This window comes from Chenopodium quinoa, unplaced genomic scaffold (assembly GCF_001683475.1).
Source record: "Chenopodium quinoa cultivar QQ74 unplaced genomic scaffold, ASM168347v1, whole genome shotgun sequence".
Lineage (NCBI taxonomy): Eukaryota > Viridiplantae > Streptophyta > Magnoliopsida > Caryophyllales > Amaranthaceae > Chenopodium > Chenopodium quinoa.
The window spans coordinates 3,002,681-3,016,662 of record NW_018744080.1 but is presented as its reverse complement, the minus strand read 5'-3'; the positions used below and the strand labels follow the sequence as shown (position 1 = coordinate 3,016,662).

The 13,982-nt window shown below is 31.6% G+C and overlaps 2 protein-coding genes across 2 annotated transcripts; both read right to left on the bottom strand.

The window, feature by feature from the left end:
* Positions 1-702: 702 nt before the first annotated feature.
* LOC110691653 lies at positions 703-3,875 on the bottom strand. The gene is made up of 3 exons (XM_021868605.1): positions 3,264-3,875; positions 2,070-2,567; positions 703-1,533 (listed from the first exon to the last, which is right to left on the bottom strand). The coding sequence occupies exons 1-3, from the start codon at positions 3,361-3,363 to the stop codon at positions 1,013-1,015; spliced, it is 1,119 nt and encodes a 372-aa protein (XP_021724297.1). The 5' UTR covers positions 3,364-3,875; the 3' UTR covers positions 703-1,012.
* A 5,557-nt stretch (positions 3,876-9,432) lies between these two features.
* LOC110691652 lies at positions 9,433-11,506 on the bottom strand. The gene is made up of 3 exons (XM_021868604.1): positions 11,345-11,506; positions 10,433-10,945; positions 9,433-10,095 (listed from the first exon to the last, which is right to left on the bottom strand). The coding sequence occupies exons 1-3, from the start codon at positions 11,451-11,453 to the stop codon at positions 9,572-9,574; spliced, it is 1,146 nt and encodes a 381-aa protein (XP_021724296.1). The 5' UTR covers positions 11,454-11,506; the 3' UTR covers positions 9,433-9,571.
* Between the last annotated feature and the right edge of the window lie 2,476 nt (positions 11,507-13,982).

The following is a 13,982-nucleotide window of genomic DNA, read 5'->3' as shown; positions in this document are numbered from 1 at the left end:
AGATAACATTAATAAGGGCAACTAAGTAAATATTAAGAGTATAATTATACAATCCTCAAAAAAAAGAGTATAATTATACAAACACTATAATTAAAAGGCTAAAAGCTATCTCAAACTTTTGAAAAGGTAGAGATTCATGGGGAAAGTTGTACATTGAGAGATAATAGAAGGCCAAACTCGGAGTAGCTTATATCATGGAGACATCTTGGCTTAAATATCTTTGCAACACTTCCACTAACTATCCATATTTAAACACCCAAAAAAACTAACTATCCATATATACAAGCCATTATTTTCAATTATAAGTACGTGGTTATGTAGAAAAATATTATGCCCCCGGCCTTTTCTCCTATTGAGTCAGGGAAATTTCTCTTTCATAAGTGAACTTGTTCTTTGTGTTTAATTTGATAATTTTGTCCCCCTTCATTGTTCCCAGATCATATAGTAGATCATATGGATTCCTATAGAAAGAGATATGACACTTCCTCGAAGGCTCCCTAGCTAGCAATGCCTCAAGATAATTCGATTAACTTCGATATTCCATGATTGAAAAATAATTGTGAGTTACCTCTTAAAATAGGGCTTGTTTAGTGTACCTTATTTTTGTTTATTTGATCTGATCTAATCCTTCTTTTTTTTTTTTTTTCTTTTTCCTAACTTGATATGAAATGAAATAAGTAAAAATAAGGTGAACTAAATATGGCCTTAGTATTCCAGACAACTAGTCCAATTAGAGCCTACCATCCTGAAAGGCATTACAAGCAAATTAAGTCAGTTAAAAGGAAATAATCAAAGAAGGAAGTCAAGGACGCAAACACATTTTATTAACTAATGTGCAATTGAGGATCGATAAAGTTACTATAAAGAAATCAATAACCTCAATATATAATGTACGATTGTACACATATAAAGGTAAGTAATAATTCTAAATTATTACACATATATTTCATGATATTGTGAATAAATTTGATGAAAATCATTTTAATTACTTGGTAATTTACTATGGCAATAATCAATAAAGAGGTACCACCTTAACATCATCCAAGACAGGACCACACATTGATCCAAAATCATTAGCTTTAGTGTGATACATTGAGCTCCAAAATGTTAACCTAGTTCTAAATGACATAGCCTGAAACTTGAGACTTGCATGTGTAAAACTACCCTTTCCATGGGACTCATGGTGAGCTACAACATTCTCCATTGCCGCGAATGCTTCCACCATCATTGGTCCGGTGCAACCATTCTCCGCGTCTCCAATGGTGAAGGTTAGGAGGTAATGCTTGTTAGGAGTTGTTCTTATGATTTGAGCTATCGCGCTTTCTCTTCCTCCTATCAACTCAATGGCTGCAGACCCTGAAGGTACAAAGAAGTGTGCTGAATCGACGTATTTGACAGGTTTAAGGGATTCGACAATCCAGCCAGGGAGTGGTGAAACTACGTCCATTGAATGTGGAGATATAAGTACACCGGTTGAGAAATTGTTGAATACATGAGGTCCAATTTCAAAGTCTCCGTTTTTAACAATGTTTCCTGCATGCAAAGAGTAATTTCCATAAGTTTCATTTTGGAAAAAAATCTACTCCTTTCATTCTTAAAAGTTTGACTCACTACTAATTTACATAAGTTCAATCCCCTCATCAACGCATATATTTCAAATATATATAATAATTAATGTTCACTTATGAAAAGGATTATATTGATCTTTGCTAATCTAAATTGATCTCACCTAATTGGATCGATCACTAGTTCTATATATTTCATAGAAGTAAGTTACTTCCTTTGTATTGATTATATTTTTGTTGAACCAAATACATTTATGGAGTATAAATTTAAATAGTTAAAGAGGACATCAAAGTGTACAATCTCTAAAAAAACTTTTTTAATATTTGTAAATAATTACGGAGTAAAATAGGAGCTAAGAAAATTGTAGATAATATATTTAATTAATATTTATTGTCTCTAAAGTTCTTCCTATTTAGACATTGATTGTGTCACAAAAAAGTTAAAACAGAATAATAATTTAGGAATGGAAAAAGTATAAAGTAAATGAATAAAAATTGTAGTACCTATTGGTTTGGGGAGAGGCAACATCTCCTTGATAGCAATAGCATCCAAGAGTGGTCCACAAGTAGGATCATCTTGAACATGAGGATTGTAGAAAGTGACCTTAACAATATTAGAAGTTGCTTGAAATGCCCAAGCATAAGTATCACCTCCATCACTACTATACATTGTTTGAATGGGTAGATATGTGGTTTCTTTTGAAGCCGATACCCTTAAAACCTCCTCTTCTATACAAGTCTTTGTCGCGCTAAATGTAAGAGAGTAGAATGATCCTTTTTTAACTTTTAAAAATTGGGATATAGAGGCTTGATTCCCTAACCTTATTGCATGGACGCCACGTGGAACAACAAAGTAGAAGCCACCTGGTTGAGGTCCACCTGATATATATTGCACTAAGCCCTTTTTCACCCATTTGGGAAGGGAGTATTTGCCAACAATTACCTTCTTGTTGAGGTTTGATGGTTTTGGTCCTTCTTCAAAATTTCCATTGGGAAGAAGACCTATTTATTTGAGAAATAAAAAAACTCAAAGATTAGTATCCTAGTGTTTAGATGTTTGATTAGATCAACAAAAATTGATTAACACAAAACTTGAACTTCTATTATTTGGAATAAATATGATTTAATTACATACGATAATGTTGGGAAGAATTTCCTTTTTTTTCTTAAATAATAAGTAATGACCTAGGCTTTTTTCTCTTCATCTCGCTCATTTTTTATGAACTTTAGGCTAAGTTTTTGCTTAATATGACTCATTAATTTCACTTTACTATTTATTCTAGTAATAAAGTTTACTATTTTCATACGAATCATATCTATCTTATTATTAGTGAACTCAATGCAACTATATACAAGATTGTAGATCGTAAATTACTTTACATGAGCTAATGGAGAACTTGAACTTGTAAGGAGGGACATCATCGCATTGTCGAAAAATTATGCTACTCTAAGAAAAAAAATATACACAAATGCGTACATATATACTTTACATATATACTTTAACCAATTAAGCTAATTTATTATAGTACATTAATTATCTGTTTACAATGTTTGAATTTGTGATCGATGTTGACACGACTTCACCATTATAAAAGATCAAGTTTGCATCGAAACAATGACTACATTTGCTATTTATAACTTTATAAGCACTTGTTTAAAATTTACAAAAATATAAATAATAAAATTTGCCAAACTCACCATCGCGAGGGGCGGTGTTAACTGGAGAAGCAAAATAACTGCTGCTGCTTATCAACACAATGAGCATAACAAGGCAAAGATTTTGATAAGAAGCCATCATAATTTTCTTGTTTAAGAGAGAAAGAGGGAGAAGAGATCCCTGAAATGTGCAATTGCAATGAACGATGAAAAATAAACCATATAAATAAGCTGTACTTAATTCATCATCATGATACTAGCATTGATTGTGAAATAATGTCTTGAGAAATATATGCCATGAGAGGTGTTAACTTGTCTCCTTTTTTTTTTTTTTACATCCTAGTAGGTTTTATTATCTTAACTTTTTACTCAACTATATATTCGATTTGTTTTATTTAAAATATGCATTGCATGAAAGCGGATAGGACACAAACACGGAGAGGATAACATTAAAAATGATTGAGATCGAGATCCATTAGATATAATTTTGTTATGTTTACATGTATGTATGTAATTTAGTGCATTTTTGGAAAATGTTACAGTATTTATAAATAGTCAAATGAATGTGCCTTATATATATATTTATAGACGACTAAATAAATGAATAAGTAACTCCTGTAGTATGTTAATAGATCGATATGTGCTGATATTCATAGACAACAGATACAACATACAAGTAATATTGACAAGTAATCAATTAGTATTCAACTAATGTAATGAACCTTTTAAAATTGATTATAAAAGTAGTTTTCAAGTATTATTCAAAGAGTGAAATCAAATTAAACTGGTGTTGGAAAGTGTCTGGTTTGTGTCTACAAATTAAAAGATAAATTAAATCTACAATGTTGGGATATGGCTAACAATGCAACGATGCATGTGAACCATGCATCCATGCATCTTCCAAATTAAAAGTCAACGCCTCAATTTATTTTTTTTAAAAAAGTCAAAACAATCAAATTATGCATTCGTTGAACTTAAACCGACTTAATTTGTATTTTGTAAGGTGTTATTTGCTCACTCGCCTCACTGTATGATCTCATAAACTTGAACTTCAACATTATTTTATACATGATTCCCTGGTACGGTACACTTAGGTTGTAAGTCAAAGGGTGCAACTTTATAACTGGAATAAATCAGATCACTAGAAAATAATTTTTTTTTTTTTCTTTGAGGAAATCACTAGTAAATAAGTTTTTTTTTGACAAACTAGTAAATAAGTTAATTATGAGATAAGTACACTTAAAGTAATTTGTAAGTCAAATGAGTTATTGTCTTAGATTTATAGGCACGTGACCTCATGCAATTGATAGGCTGGACTATGTAAGATGATCATAATCTCTCCTCTCGTTCAACTGCAAGCTGATATAAGGATTAATTAGCAAATCTTTTACAAATTTTATGATGCCTCCATATCTGTATAATTTTCACCTAAACAGAATTTATCTGATCTCCATTTATTGATTATTTAGTAAAATAAAAAAAAAATTACTTTGATCTCTCAGTAAATTTAATGAATTCACGTTTCAAAATCTCCCATTAGGCAAACCGATTCATAGCTAGACACTTGTACTTTAAAAGTGAGAGGAAAGGGTAAATGGATCCCTACCCTCATGCAAAGTGCCCTTATGAGGTTGAAAGGTCATTTCCAAATTGCTACACCAACGCATTTAAAAAAAATCATTAGGAGGACCTTAATCGGCTTAATGTCTAACTTTTGCAGGCCAAATGCTTGGAAGTAGCTTAGGAGGTAAGATAATCCGTCCCCACCTATAATTTATGTACTTTCACTTAGTGAAATTCGAGTTTTAGACCTGTAAGACCTAAGAGAAGTCTCTTCCAAAATGAGTCAAGTCTTACTTGATATGCATGCATATGTCAATGCTGATATTCTTACATATATTACTAAGCTATGGTGGACTTAAAAAATGTTGATAGTAAGTACGTACAAATGTACATTAGTACTCTGTATTGCTTAGTGATAAAAATTGGTTTTTGACTTTTATAAACTAGTACCTCTGTTGAAATTCATTGTAACCCACTTGTGAGTGTCCCATATTAGAGAAAGAGGAGAGGTGGTTCATTCCACTTTATAAGGTAGAGGAGTTACTTCTACTATTGCCAATTGGTTTTAGTGTGGAAGCTCCAAAATCTAGTTTGTGGACCAAATTCTCCTCCTCCTTGTTCGGGTTGCCCAATCCCATTTCATATTGTTTTGAAATTTAACAACCTCTAAAAATTAAAACCAGCAATCAGCACCTGGAAATGGTAGTACAATAATTAATATCAAAGATTTTCATGCATGTTCCTTAATTGAATGTAAACCTTACTTGGTGCCGCAACTTAAGCCACTGGAAAGCCAATTGCGTACACTGACCTGCCAATAATATCATGCGGCATGAAAGCACTTGTTATTGCAATATCTAATTCTTCCTCTTATACTCCGTATCTAGTTTAGTCGTGTTGGGGGCCTTGGGGCACTTGTTTTTCTTTATTTTCTTATTATTGTTATTAGTTCAAGAAAAATACTATATACTCGTATAACCTTAAGGGTTATGTATAATAAGTAGCTAAAAGAATAAAGTATTAATTATATATTCATTAATTACACTATTTATTTGCACTTGATTTTGTCATGCATTTCTAAACTTATACCAAAAAAGGAAAGATATTAAATCTTTATTTATTCGTAACCCTAAGGGCTATGTATATCATTACCCTTAATTCAATTCAAGTATTTTCTTATCCTTTACTTTCTTATTATTGTTATTATATCTTATCTTATTAGTTATTGTTAAATCTATTTATTTAAATAACATGTGTGAGTAGTTTTATAATCTAGGGTTAGGTTTAGGTTGAACCCTAATATAGATTGATGTGTTAATTGATTCCCAATTTAATTAATTTTATAATTCTACTTTGTTAGGATTGGTTTTATTATCAATAAATAACTAGGAATAGTGTTGTTGAATGTGATTAGGTATGCAATGAGAGTTTATTCTTAATTGATTTGGAACCCTATTTAAAAGTATGTAAGAGCCTTTATGCATGAAAATAACTAATTGTTCTTGTTAGGAATTATAGATGTCATTCTCAATGTCTTTAATATATATAATTTCATGAGAATAGGTATGGTTGCTTATTAGGGAAGCCAGTTGTTAAAAAATTAAAAAAAAAAAAAAAAAAAACAAAAAAAAAACTTGGTAGTATTATAGGAATTGAAGCACCCTTCCAGCTTGTAGAATGTTTATTGATTTTATTGAGGGAGGGAGAAGGTAAGATTACATTTTCACTCTAAATTTTTCCAACATATATAGAAAAGATTTAATTTATTAAAGAATGAGGGAAAATGAATCCTTATAATACAGCAAAGTAGCCCAAAAATAGGATATATGGGATGATAATTTTGGATAGTTAGGGAGTAAATTAATTTGTTTTGGGCTGCAGTTGGATAATTAAAACGTGAATTTTATTTAGATTCGGGTCCACATGATATGTGTTAGTATAATTCATGGTAATATAGAAGAATGGTCTCAAGTATATCAGTATATGTTGTGTTGTTCTAGATCATTATCATATAATTCATGGTAATATGATCGTTGCCTTCTCATTGATTATCTTTGGGTATAAATATACAAATTACAAGAGATAATCATGCCTACTAATTAGCTACAAATAGGGGTGAGCACAACCGGGTACCCGGTGAAAAACGAAGGAACTGGTCTTGGAACTGGTTTGTACCGGGTCCTAGATTTTGGAACCAGACCCGGAACCGGTATAACCGGGTCCAGAATATTTAGAACTGGAACTGGTGGTAATCGGTTCTAGAATCGGGTACCCGGTTACATATCCAAAGGAAAAATCAGATTTGATCGATAAACAGAAATTATATTTATTTAAAAAAAAAAATCAAACCTAAAAGTATTATATGAAAATTGCAGAAAATAAAGATGAAAAAAAAGTAGATATGAGCATTTAGAGAATGTACAGTAGCAAACTCGAGTTGTATTACATAATCATGGCTTTTTCATAAATTTATTAGCCTGAAATCACACAAATCATCCCTAAAACTCAGAACAATAGAGTATGTAAGCTTGATTCATCTTTAATCTTCATCTGTTTTCGGCCTCTTCTTCACCACCTTCATCTTTTACCTCTTTCTATTGTACAAAAAAAATTAAGGATGGAAAAAAGTGGATTTAGATACAAGAATTTGGGAAAAAGATAAGAATGGAGTGATTAATTTAAGTTGGGTGAAATAATCATCAAATTGGAGTTTGATGTTTGACGGATGAAAGTAGAAATTATGAGTGGTTTTTGGTGGGTGATGAAATGAAAAAAACATGAGTTAAAAAAAAAAGTACTCCTTAAATATATGGTGACTAATTAGGTTAGAAATAAAGTGTGGGCTAAGAAATTATAAGGCCCAATAGATAATTATGCCCCATATATTCAGAGTAGGCCACGAATAACATATTTTTAAAGCAATGCAACCAGTTCCGGGTATCCGGTGGGTACCGGGTCCGTAAAATCAAGAACTGGAACTGGAACCAGTTATAACCGGTTCCTGATTTTTGGACCCGGACCCAGAACCGGTTGCACCAGTTCCAGTTCTGGACCCGGCGGGTCCTAACCAATTCCGGGTCCAAAACCGAGTACCCAATAATTTTGCTCACCCCTAGCTACAAATTAGGCTATAAACAAGGCTAGGAAATATACACTAACCAAATTAGTTATATACAAAGTCAAACCAGAATATATATCCATATATTCTAACACAAACTATAGTATGTTGTGTTGTTCAAGATCATTATCATATACAAAGTATGAATCCTGTTCTGATGTCAAAAACAATGTTACTCTATACATATAGAATACATCGTTTAACTAGGACGATATCTTTATACAACGAAAAAAATGCATTGGCGTTGAAGATCATTCATGGTATAATAAATACAAACTAGTGCATGATTTTGAAATCGTCTAATAACAACAATTCAAAAACTTCATGTAAACTTTAATTGATTGAATTTGACATACAAAATCATAATAATCACCTTTTTTTTTTTTTTTTTTTTTATATACATATAATGGTTTATTGAAACTGAATTATTTTACATTATAAAGAATGACAGTTTTGCAGTGGCTACAATAAAATGAAATCTACACCCTTGATTATCATTATGTAAATTAGGACCGTTGATTTAAGTTGACCATAAAAATACCTAAATAATTTCTATGATTAAGTATGAATAACAAAATAATCCACTTAATTAACATGAAATCCATCAATTAGCTAGTGCAAGGATGAAAGAAAGAGTTATGGAGAGCAATAATTAAATAATTATGAACTGTATATATCCATGTAGTTCATATAAAACTATCCAATGTACAAAATTGTATTCCTTTTTTCAAGATTAGTTACCAATTTTCAATTAATTGTAATTGGTTATACTTTTAATATAGTCCAATCCATGATAATTGCTCCTTCATAATATACCTATTACGGAGTAAAATGAGATTTAGGCTGAAGGTTGAAAGCTTGGAACTGCATCAATAACAGCGACAAGTAGTTATTTTTTCAGCTCTTTTTTTTTTAATAAATAAATTTGAAATTATTTATAATTTAAAAGTCAAATGTATAAATGGACAAGACTAATTATTAATATTTTAACGGTTGAGATTTAAAATAGTTACAATGACTACAAATTTTATGTAGCCATTAATAGACTTCCAAGAAAGAAATTAACAAATTTTACAAACTGGGGACAGATATCAGGGGCGGAGCCAGGGGGGCTGGTGGAGGCCCGACCCCGTGGCCCAAACAATATTAGTATTGAAATTAAATGTGAACAAAGTATGGTTGTTGTTAGTCCTAGTTCAGTGGTTGTGGAATTTGTGAGATTTTCATTTTACTGCAGTGGCCCTAAATTCGATTCCTCCTACTTACTTCTTTTTGCACATTTTTTTATACATTTCTTTGATTCATTAGTTTCCCCTATATTTCTTTTGATCCTACTTATTTCTTTTTGCACCATTTTTTTATATGTACATTTCTTTGATTCATTAGTTTTCCCTATATTTCTTTTGATCCTAACATCTTTCATATAATTAGTTTTTCCAACTCAAAATATATATAAAGGGATTAGTAAAAATACGATCAAAAGTAAGTTATAAAGTTATAATAGTCACAACCATAAATAATGCAATGAAATAATAATTAATAATACAATACTTTAAAATAATACAAAGTATAAATTTCGGCCCCCTTAAGTTTAAAAACCTGGCTTCGCCCCTAACAGATATCATACTTGTATAGGTGACTATTAATTTTATTTTACAATCCCTTGCAGTTATGGAGCTGGTACAACCTTAACATCATCCAAGACAGGACCACAGAAACGGTTAGTATCACCAACAATATTATGATAAAACACACTCCAAAATGCTATCTTAGTTCTAAATGAAACAGCTTTGAACCTAAAATTTGCATAAGTAACACCACCTTTGCCTTGAGACTCATACAATACTTTGAAGGTTTCTTTATCGGCTGCTGCTTCGACCGCCATAGAACCAATGCAACCATTTTTGGCATCTCCAATAGTGAAGGTAAGGTTATAGAAGTTGTTTGGTGTTGTATCTATGTCTTGAGATATGGCATTTTCTTTTCCTCCGACTAAGAGTTCGACAGCAGAAGCTCCTGATAGTATAAAAAAGTCTTTTGAGCCGATATATCTAATGGTATACCGGGATTCGATCCTCCAACCTGGGAGTGGAGAAATTGGGTTCAAAGAGTATGGATGAATATAGACCCCTGTTGTGAAATTCTGTAAAATATGAGGACCAATTTCGAAGTTTCCATTTTGTATGAGGTTGCCTGCAATAGGAGTATAACCTTTGTAAGTTCAAATGCACAACATTTAAGTTGATACAGTATAAAATCACGCCCATTGAGCTTGAAGTGTGGATGTCTCCATAGCTTGCGGCTTAATATTCCACTTTGAAAGGAGTGGATGAATTTGAACTCGTGACCTTTATGTTAAAGGACCAACTCAACAAAAAAACTTAACCTGATGGTTAAAGCCTCGGAATATGTTTAATACTATAACAGTCACAATAGAAATTAGAAACTAGGTAAAAATGAGTGAAATTCAAAAATTTGATGAAAAAGTTTGCTTGAATCAAAGTAAGAAGTGTAAGACAGTAAAAATTACCTGATGTTTGAGTTGATGGCAGTAATTCCTTAACCGCAACAGCTTGTATAAGTGGTCCACAAGCGTAGTACTTTGGGTCACCAGTTGGGTTAGAAAACATAATAAAAGCAGTATTACTAGAAAAGGCCTGAAATCCCCAAGCATAAGTGTCTGCTTCTTTCCTTGAATACAATGCTTTATTAGGAAATGCATAATCTGCTGTATCACTATAAGAAGTTGTTACCCTTAAATACTTGTCTAGTGGACAAGTCCTTGTTGCACTAAAACTAACTGAGTAGTATGCCCATGGCTTTACTCTAAGGTATTGTAGTATGTACGCCTCGTTCCCTATGCTCACCGCGTGCACGCCCTGTGGTACGTCGAATGTAAACCCGACTCGTTTAGGTCCGCCTGATACGTATCGTATTTCGCCCTTCTTGACCCATTTGGGGAGGGAGTATTTTCCTACTATTGTTGTTTTTTTGAGATTTGATGGGTTTGGTGCTTCCTCAAAATTTCCATTTGGTAGAAGACCTGTTAAGAAGGAACACTTATTAATGTCCAATGTTATGTACTACCTTCGTTACAGGTTATGTGCAACGATTAGATATTTTTCCTCTCTGCTTTATGTCAAATCGTTACACATAACATGTAACGTAGATAGTATAACCAAGCAAGGTTTGGTCTAGTGAAAAGATTTGTCTATAATAGCAACGTAATAAATGAATTCACTAGAGAACATGTTTCATCAAATAAAAAAAATTACTAGAAAATACGTTCTTGGTACCCGTAAAATGGTGCATAGATTTGAATTTAGTTAACTATGTCTTTTTGCACTTTGGTTTGTGAAAACACGTATTAAGAACAACACGTACTCTTCTAAGAATTTCTTAAAAGTAATAGATTTTCATACAGTAAGATAGGCAAACTCACCGTCACTAGGAGCGACGCTCACCGGAGCAAGCTGAGCAGAAATACAAGTAAAACGACTGTTTATCATCAATAAGAGTAACACAAAGCAAAGCGAATGAAATGAAGCCATTTTTTTAAGAGGAAGAGAGGAGACCAAATGTGCAATTAAATTGGATAATCAGACTAACACTATATAATGCAATAATTACAATAAGTTTGTGATATATATATATATATATATATATATATATATATATATATATATATATATATATATATATATATATATATATATATATATATATATATATATATATATATATATTTCTTAAAGTTTAGCTGGAGAATCACAAGGGCAGATGATGAGAATTGATCTCAGGATCTCTTAGAACCAGAAGAATGTTCTAACCACTTGAACTCTCCTTCACTCTCACTCGTATGAGTCGTATCTTTAGATGTACCATGTGTTTTGTGTAAGGAATTCAAATTCAATGTAGACTGATTTGCACGTGATCCGATTGATCAAGTCTCCTCTTAAGAGATGACTTTGATCATTTGCAAATTGCAATACCAAATAAATAGTCAAATACATATCCAATAACTCAAATGAAGTAGCAGACAATTTATCTAGGAGTAGTGTGCACCATGGGTCACATACACATATGATATATTTATATACAGATGGAGTAGTAATCAATTTACATCAAAAATAAAATTATTTTATTTTCTTAAGAAAAAACTGTCTTGTTGAAGACGTAATGTATTATTGACATACTAACTGAATGAGTTTATACTCAACTTTTACAAATGATATGAAATCAAAGTCCATGCATAATTGGATACAGACACATACCATTAATTAGCTAGGCATCATCCTCTACGAATATAATTTCCAATTTACTACTTGTTATTACTCTATTAGTACATGCATGTGCACTAATATATATAGCACTTTCACTCTATGACTTAGTCGACTTCCTCCCTTATTAGATGCCATAACTTATGCCGGAAAATCCAATAATATACATGTTCCTATCGTCCACCATAGATTTTCCCCCTAACGTCTATATGTATTTTCAAAATGTCATTTAGTATTGGTGATTTTAGTAAGGGAGGTTCACAGATCTAAATTCTAGAGGTGAACAATGGGTGAGCCGGGCTGGGCCGGGTTCGGGCTAAGGTTCGGGTCGGGCCGGAAAACGTGTGCCCAAACTAGTCGAACCATACAGGCTTTTCGGGTCGGGCCAAAAAATCAACTAAAAATGAAAAAAATCCATTTTCCAAACCCGTCCAAAATTTTTTTAAAATCGGACCGGGTCGGAAAATTCTACCCAAAACCCGCCCAAAATCGGGCCGAGCTCAGTGTGATCAACTCTACTAAATTCCAAAATTATAATTATTGAGCCTAACTAGGCTGAAAAGGCCTTGATCTTTGAGCCTGCTTTCAATTTCAATTTGGCCCAATTGTTTCTTGGCCCAAATATTTGAGTGACCCATTAATTTTTAAATTTTCACTGCATCAAGGCCCAACATTACCAGAACAAGCCCATAAAACTAAAAGTTCTAAACTCATATCAAAACACAATTCAAATTCATTTTTCATTAAGAACCCCCCATCAGCTAACCAAAGTACCATTACTCCCTCTGTTCCATAATAATTTTTTTTTTTTTTTGGTGCCAAAATATTGTGCTTGTTTAGAATCTTGCCTTTAAAATCATTTGTTTTCACCACTATCAAATTTGTTCTAATTTTCTTTTGAAAGTATGTGCATTAATTAGTTACTCATTGATAAACAACTTTTTTATGTCCCTTGATCTCAACATTCATGCATGATTAATTTCAGAGTAATCTCAACTTGCTCTAATTATATTCCTTAGATCATATAAGAGTTGAATTAGTAAAGTTGTTACGCCATTATATTCTACTTTTCTTAATATACTTGAAAAATGAGAAACAAACACTATATTAAACAACAGAGGGAGTAATTTTGATAATTTAAAAAAAAAAATTAATTTACATGAACTTATTTGGATTCATTAAACTTTATTAGAATCTATTTTAGTCATTACTTGAATTTAGATATTCATATCTCTTATTGATAATTACTAGACCTAATTTAAAGTTATTTTTCTTTAATTTATCTTTTCACCCCTTATTATAACTAATCTGAACTAATTTTTCTTGAGATCAATGGAGATAAGATGAAAAAATACGTGTTATAGTTAGAACTAATACAAACAAATGGATATTTCATACCGTTTTTCATTTTAAACATTTTTTTCAAATTTTTGAGTATCAATTTGATTTGCTTGTTCAAATATTATTGTTGATGTAAATCAATAATTGCATATTCTAAATGGCTTAATTCAAGCATTATTTATGATTATAAGTTCGAACTGACTAAGCACATAAAGTATACACTATATACTCATAATAATGTTATTAATCTATTGTACCCACTCTCTAGGTTATTTATTTTTTGAGGGTATTAATTTTACAAGTATAGTAAAATCAGTCCATTAATATAAGTTACCCTCAGTAAAAGTTTCCTTATGCACATTAGATGTTTTTTTTTTTTTTTTTTTTTTTTTTTGTGACAAGACATTACATGCAAATTTAATCATACAAATTGCGCCATTATATAATTTTGATCAGTTA

Excerpts from the sequence above, each read along its gene's own strand:
- LOC110691653 (XM_021868605.1), bottom strand. The coding sequence starts at position 3,363 with ATGATGGCTTCTTATCAAAATCTTTGCCTTGTTATGCTCATTGTGTTG. Across the intron at positions 2,568-3,263 it reads TAACACCGCCCCTCGCGATG|GTCTTCTTCCCAATGGAAAT; the intron begins GTGAGTTTGGCA and ends TCAAATAAATAG. Across the intron at positions 1,534-2,069 it reads GCCTCTCCCCAAACCAATAG|GAAACATTGTTAAAAACGGA; the intron begins GTACTACAATTT and ends CTTTGCATGCAG.
- LOC110691652 (XM_021868604.1), bottom strand. The coding sequence starts at position 11,453 with ATGGCTTCATTTCATTCGCTTTGCTTTGTGTTACTCTTATTGATGATA. Across the intron at positions 10,946-11,344 it reads GAGCGTCGCTCCTAGTGACG|GTCTTCTACCAAATGGAAAT; the intron begins GTGAGTTTGCCT and ends CCTTCTTAACAG. Across the intron at positions 10,096-10,432 it reads GCCATCAACTCAAACATCAG|GCAACCTCATACAAAATGGA; the intron begins GTAATTTTTACT and ends CTCCTATTGCAG.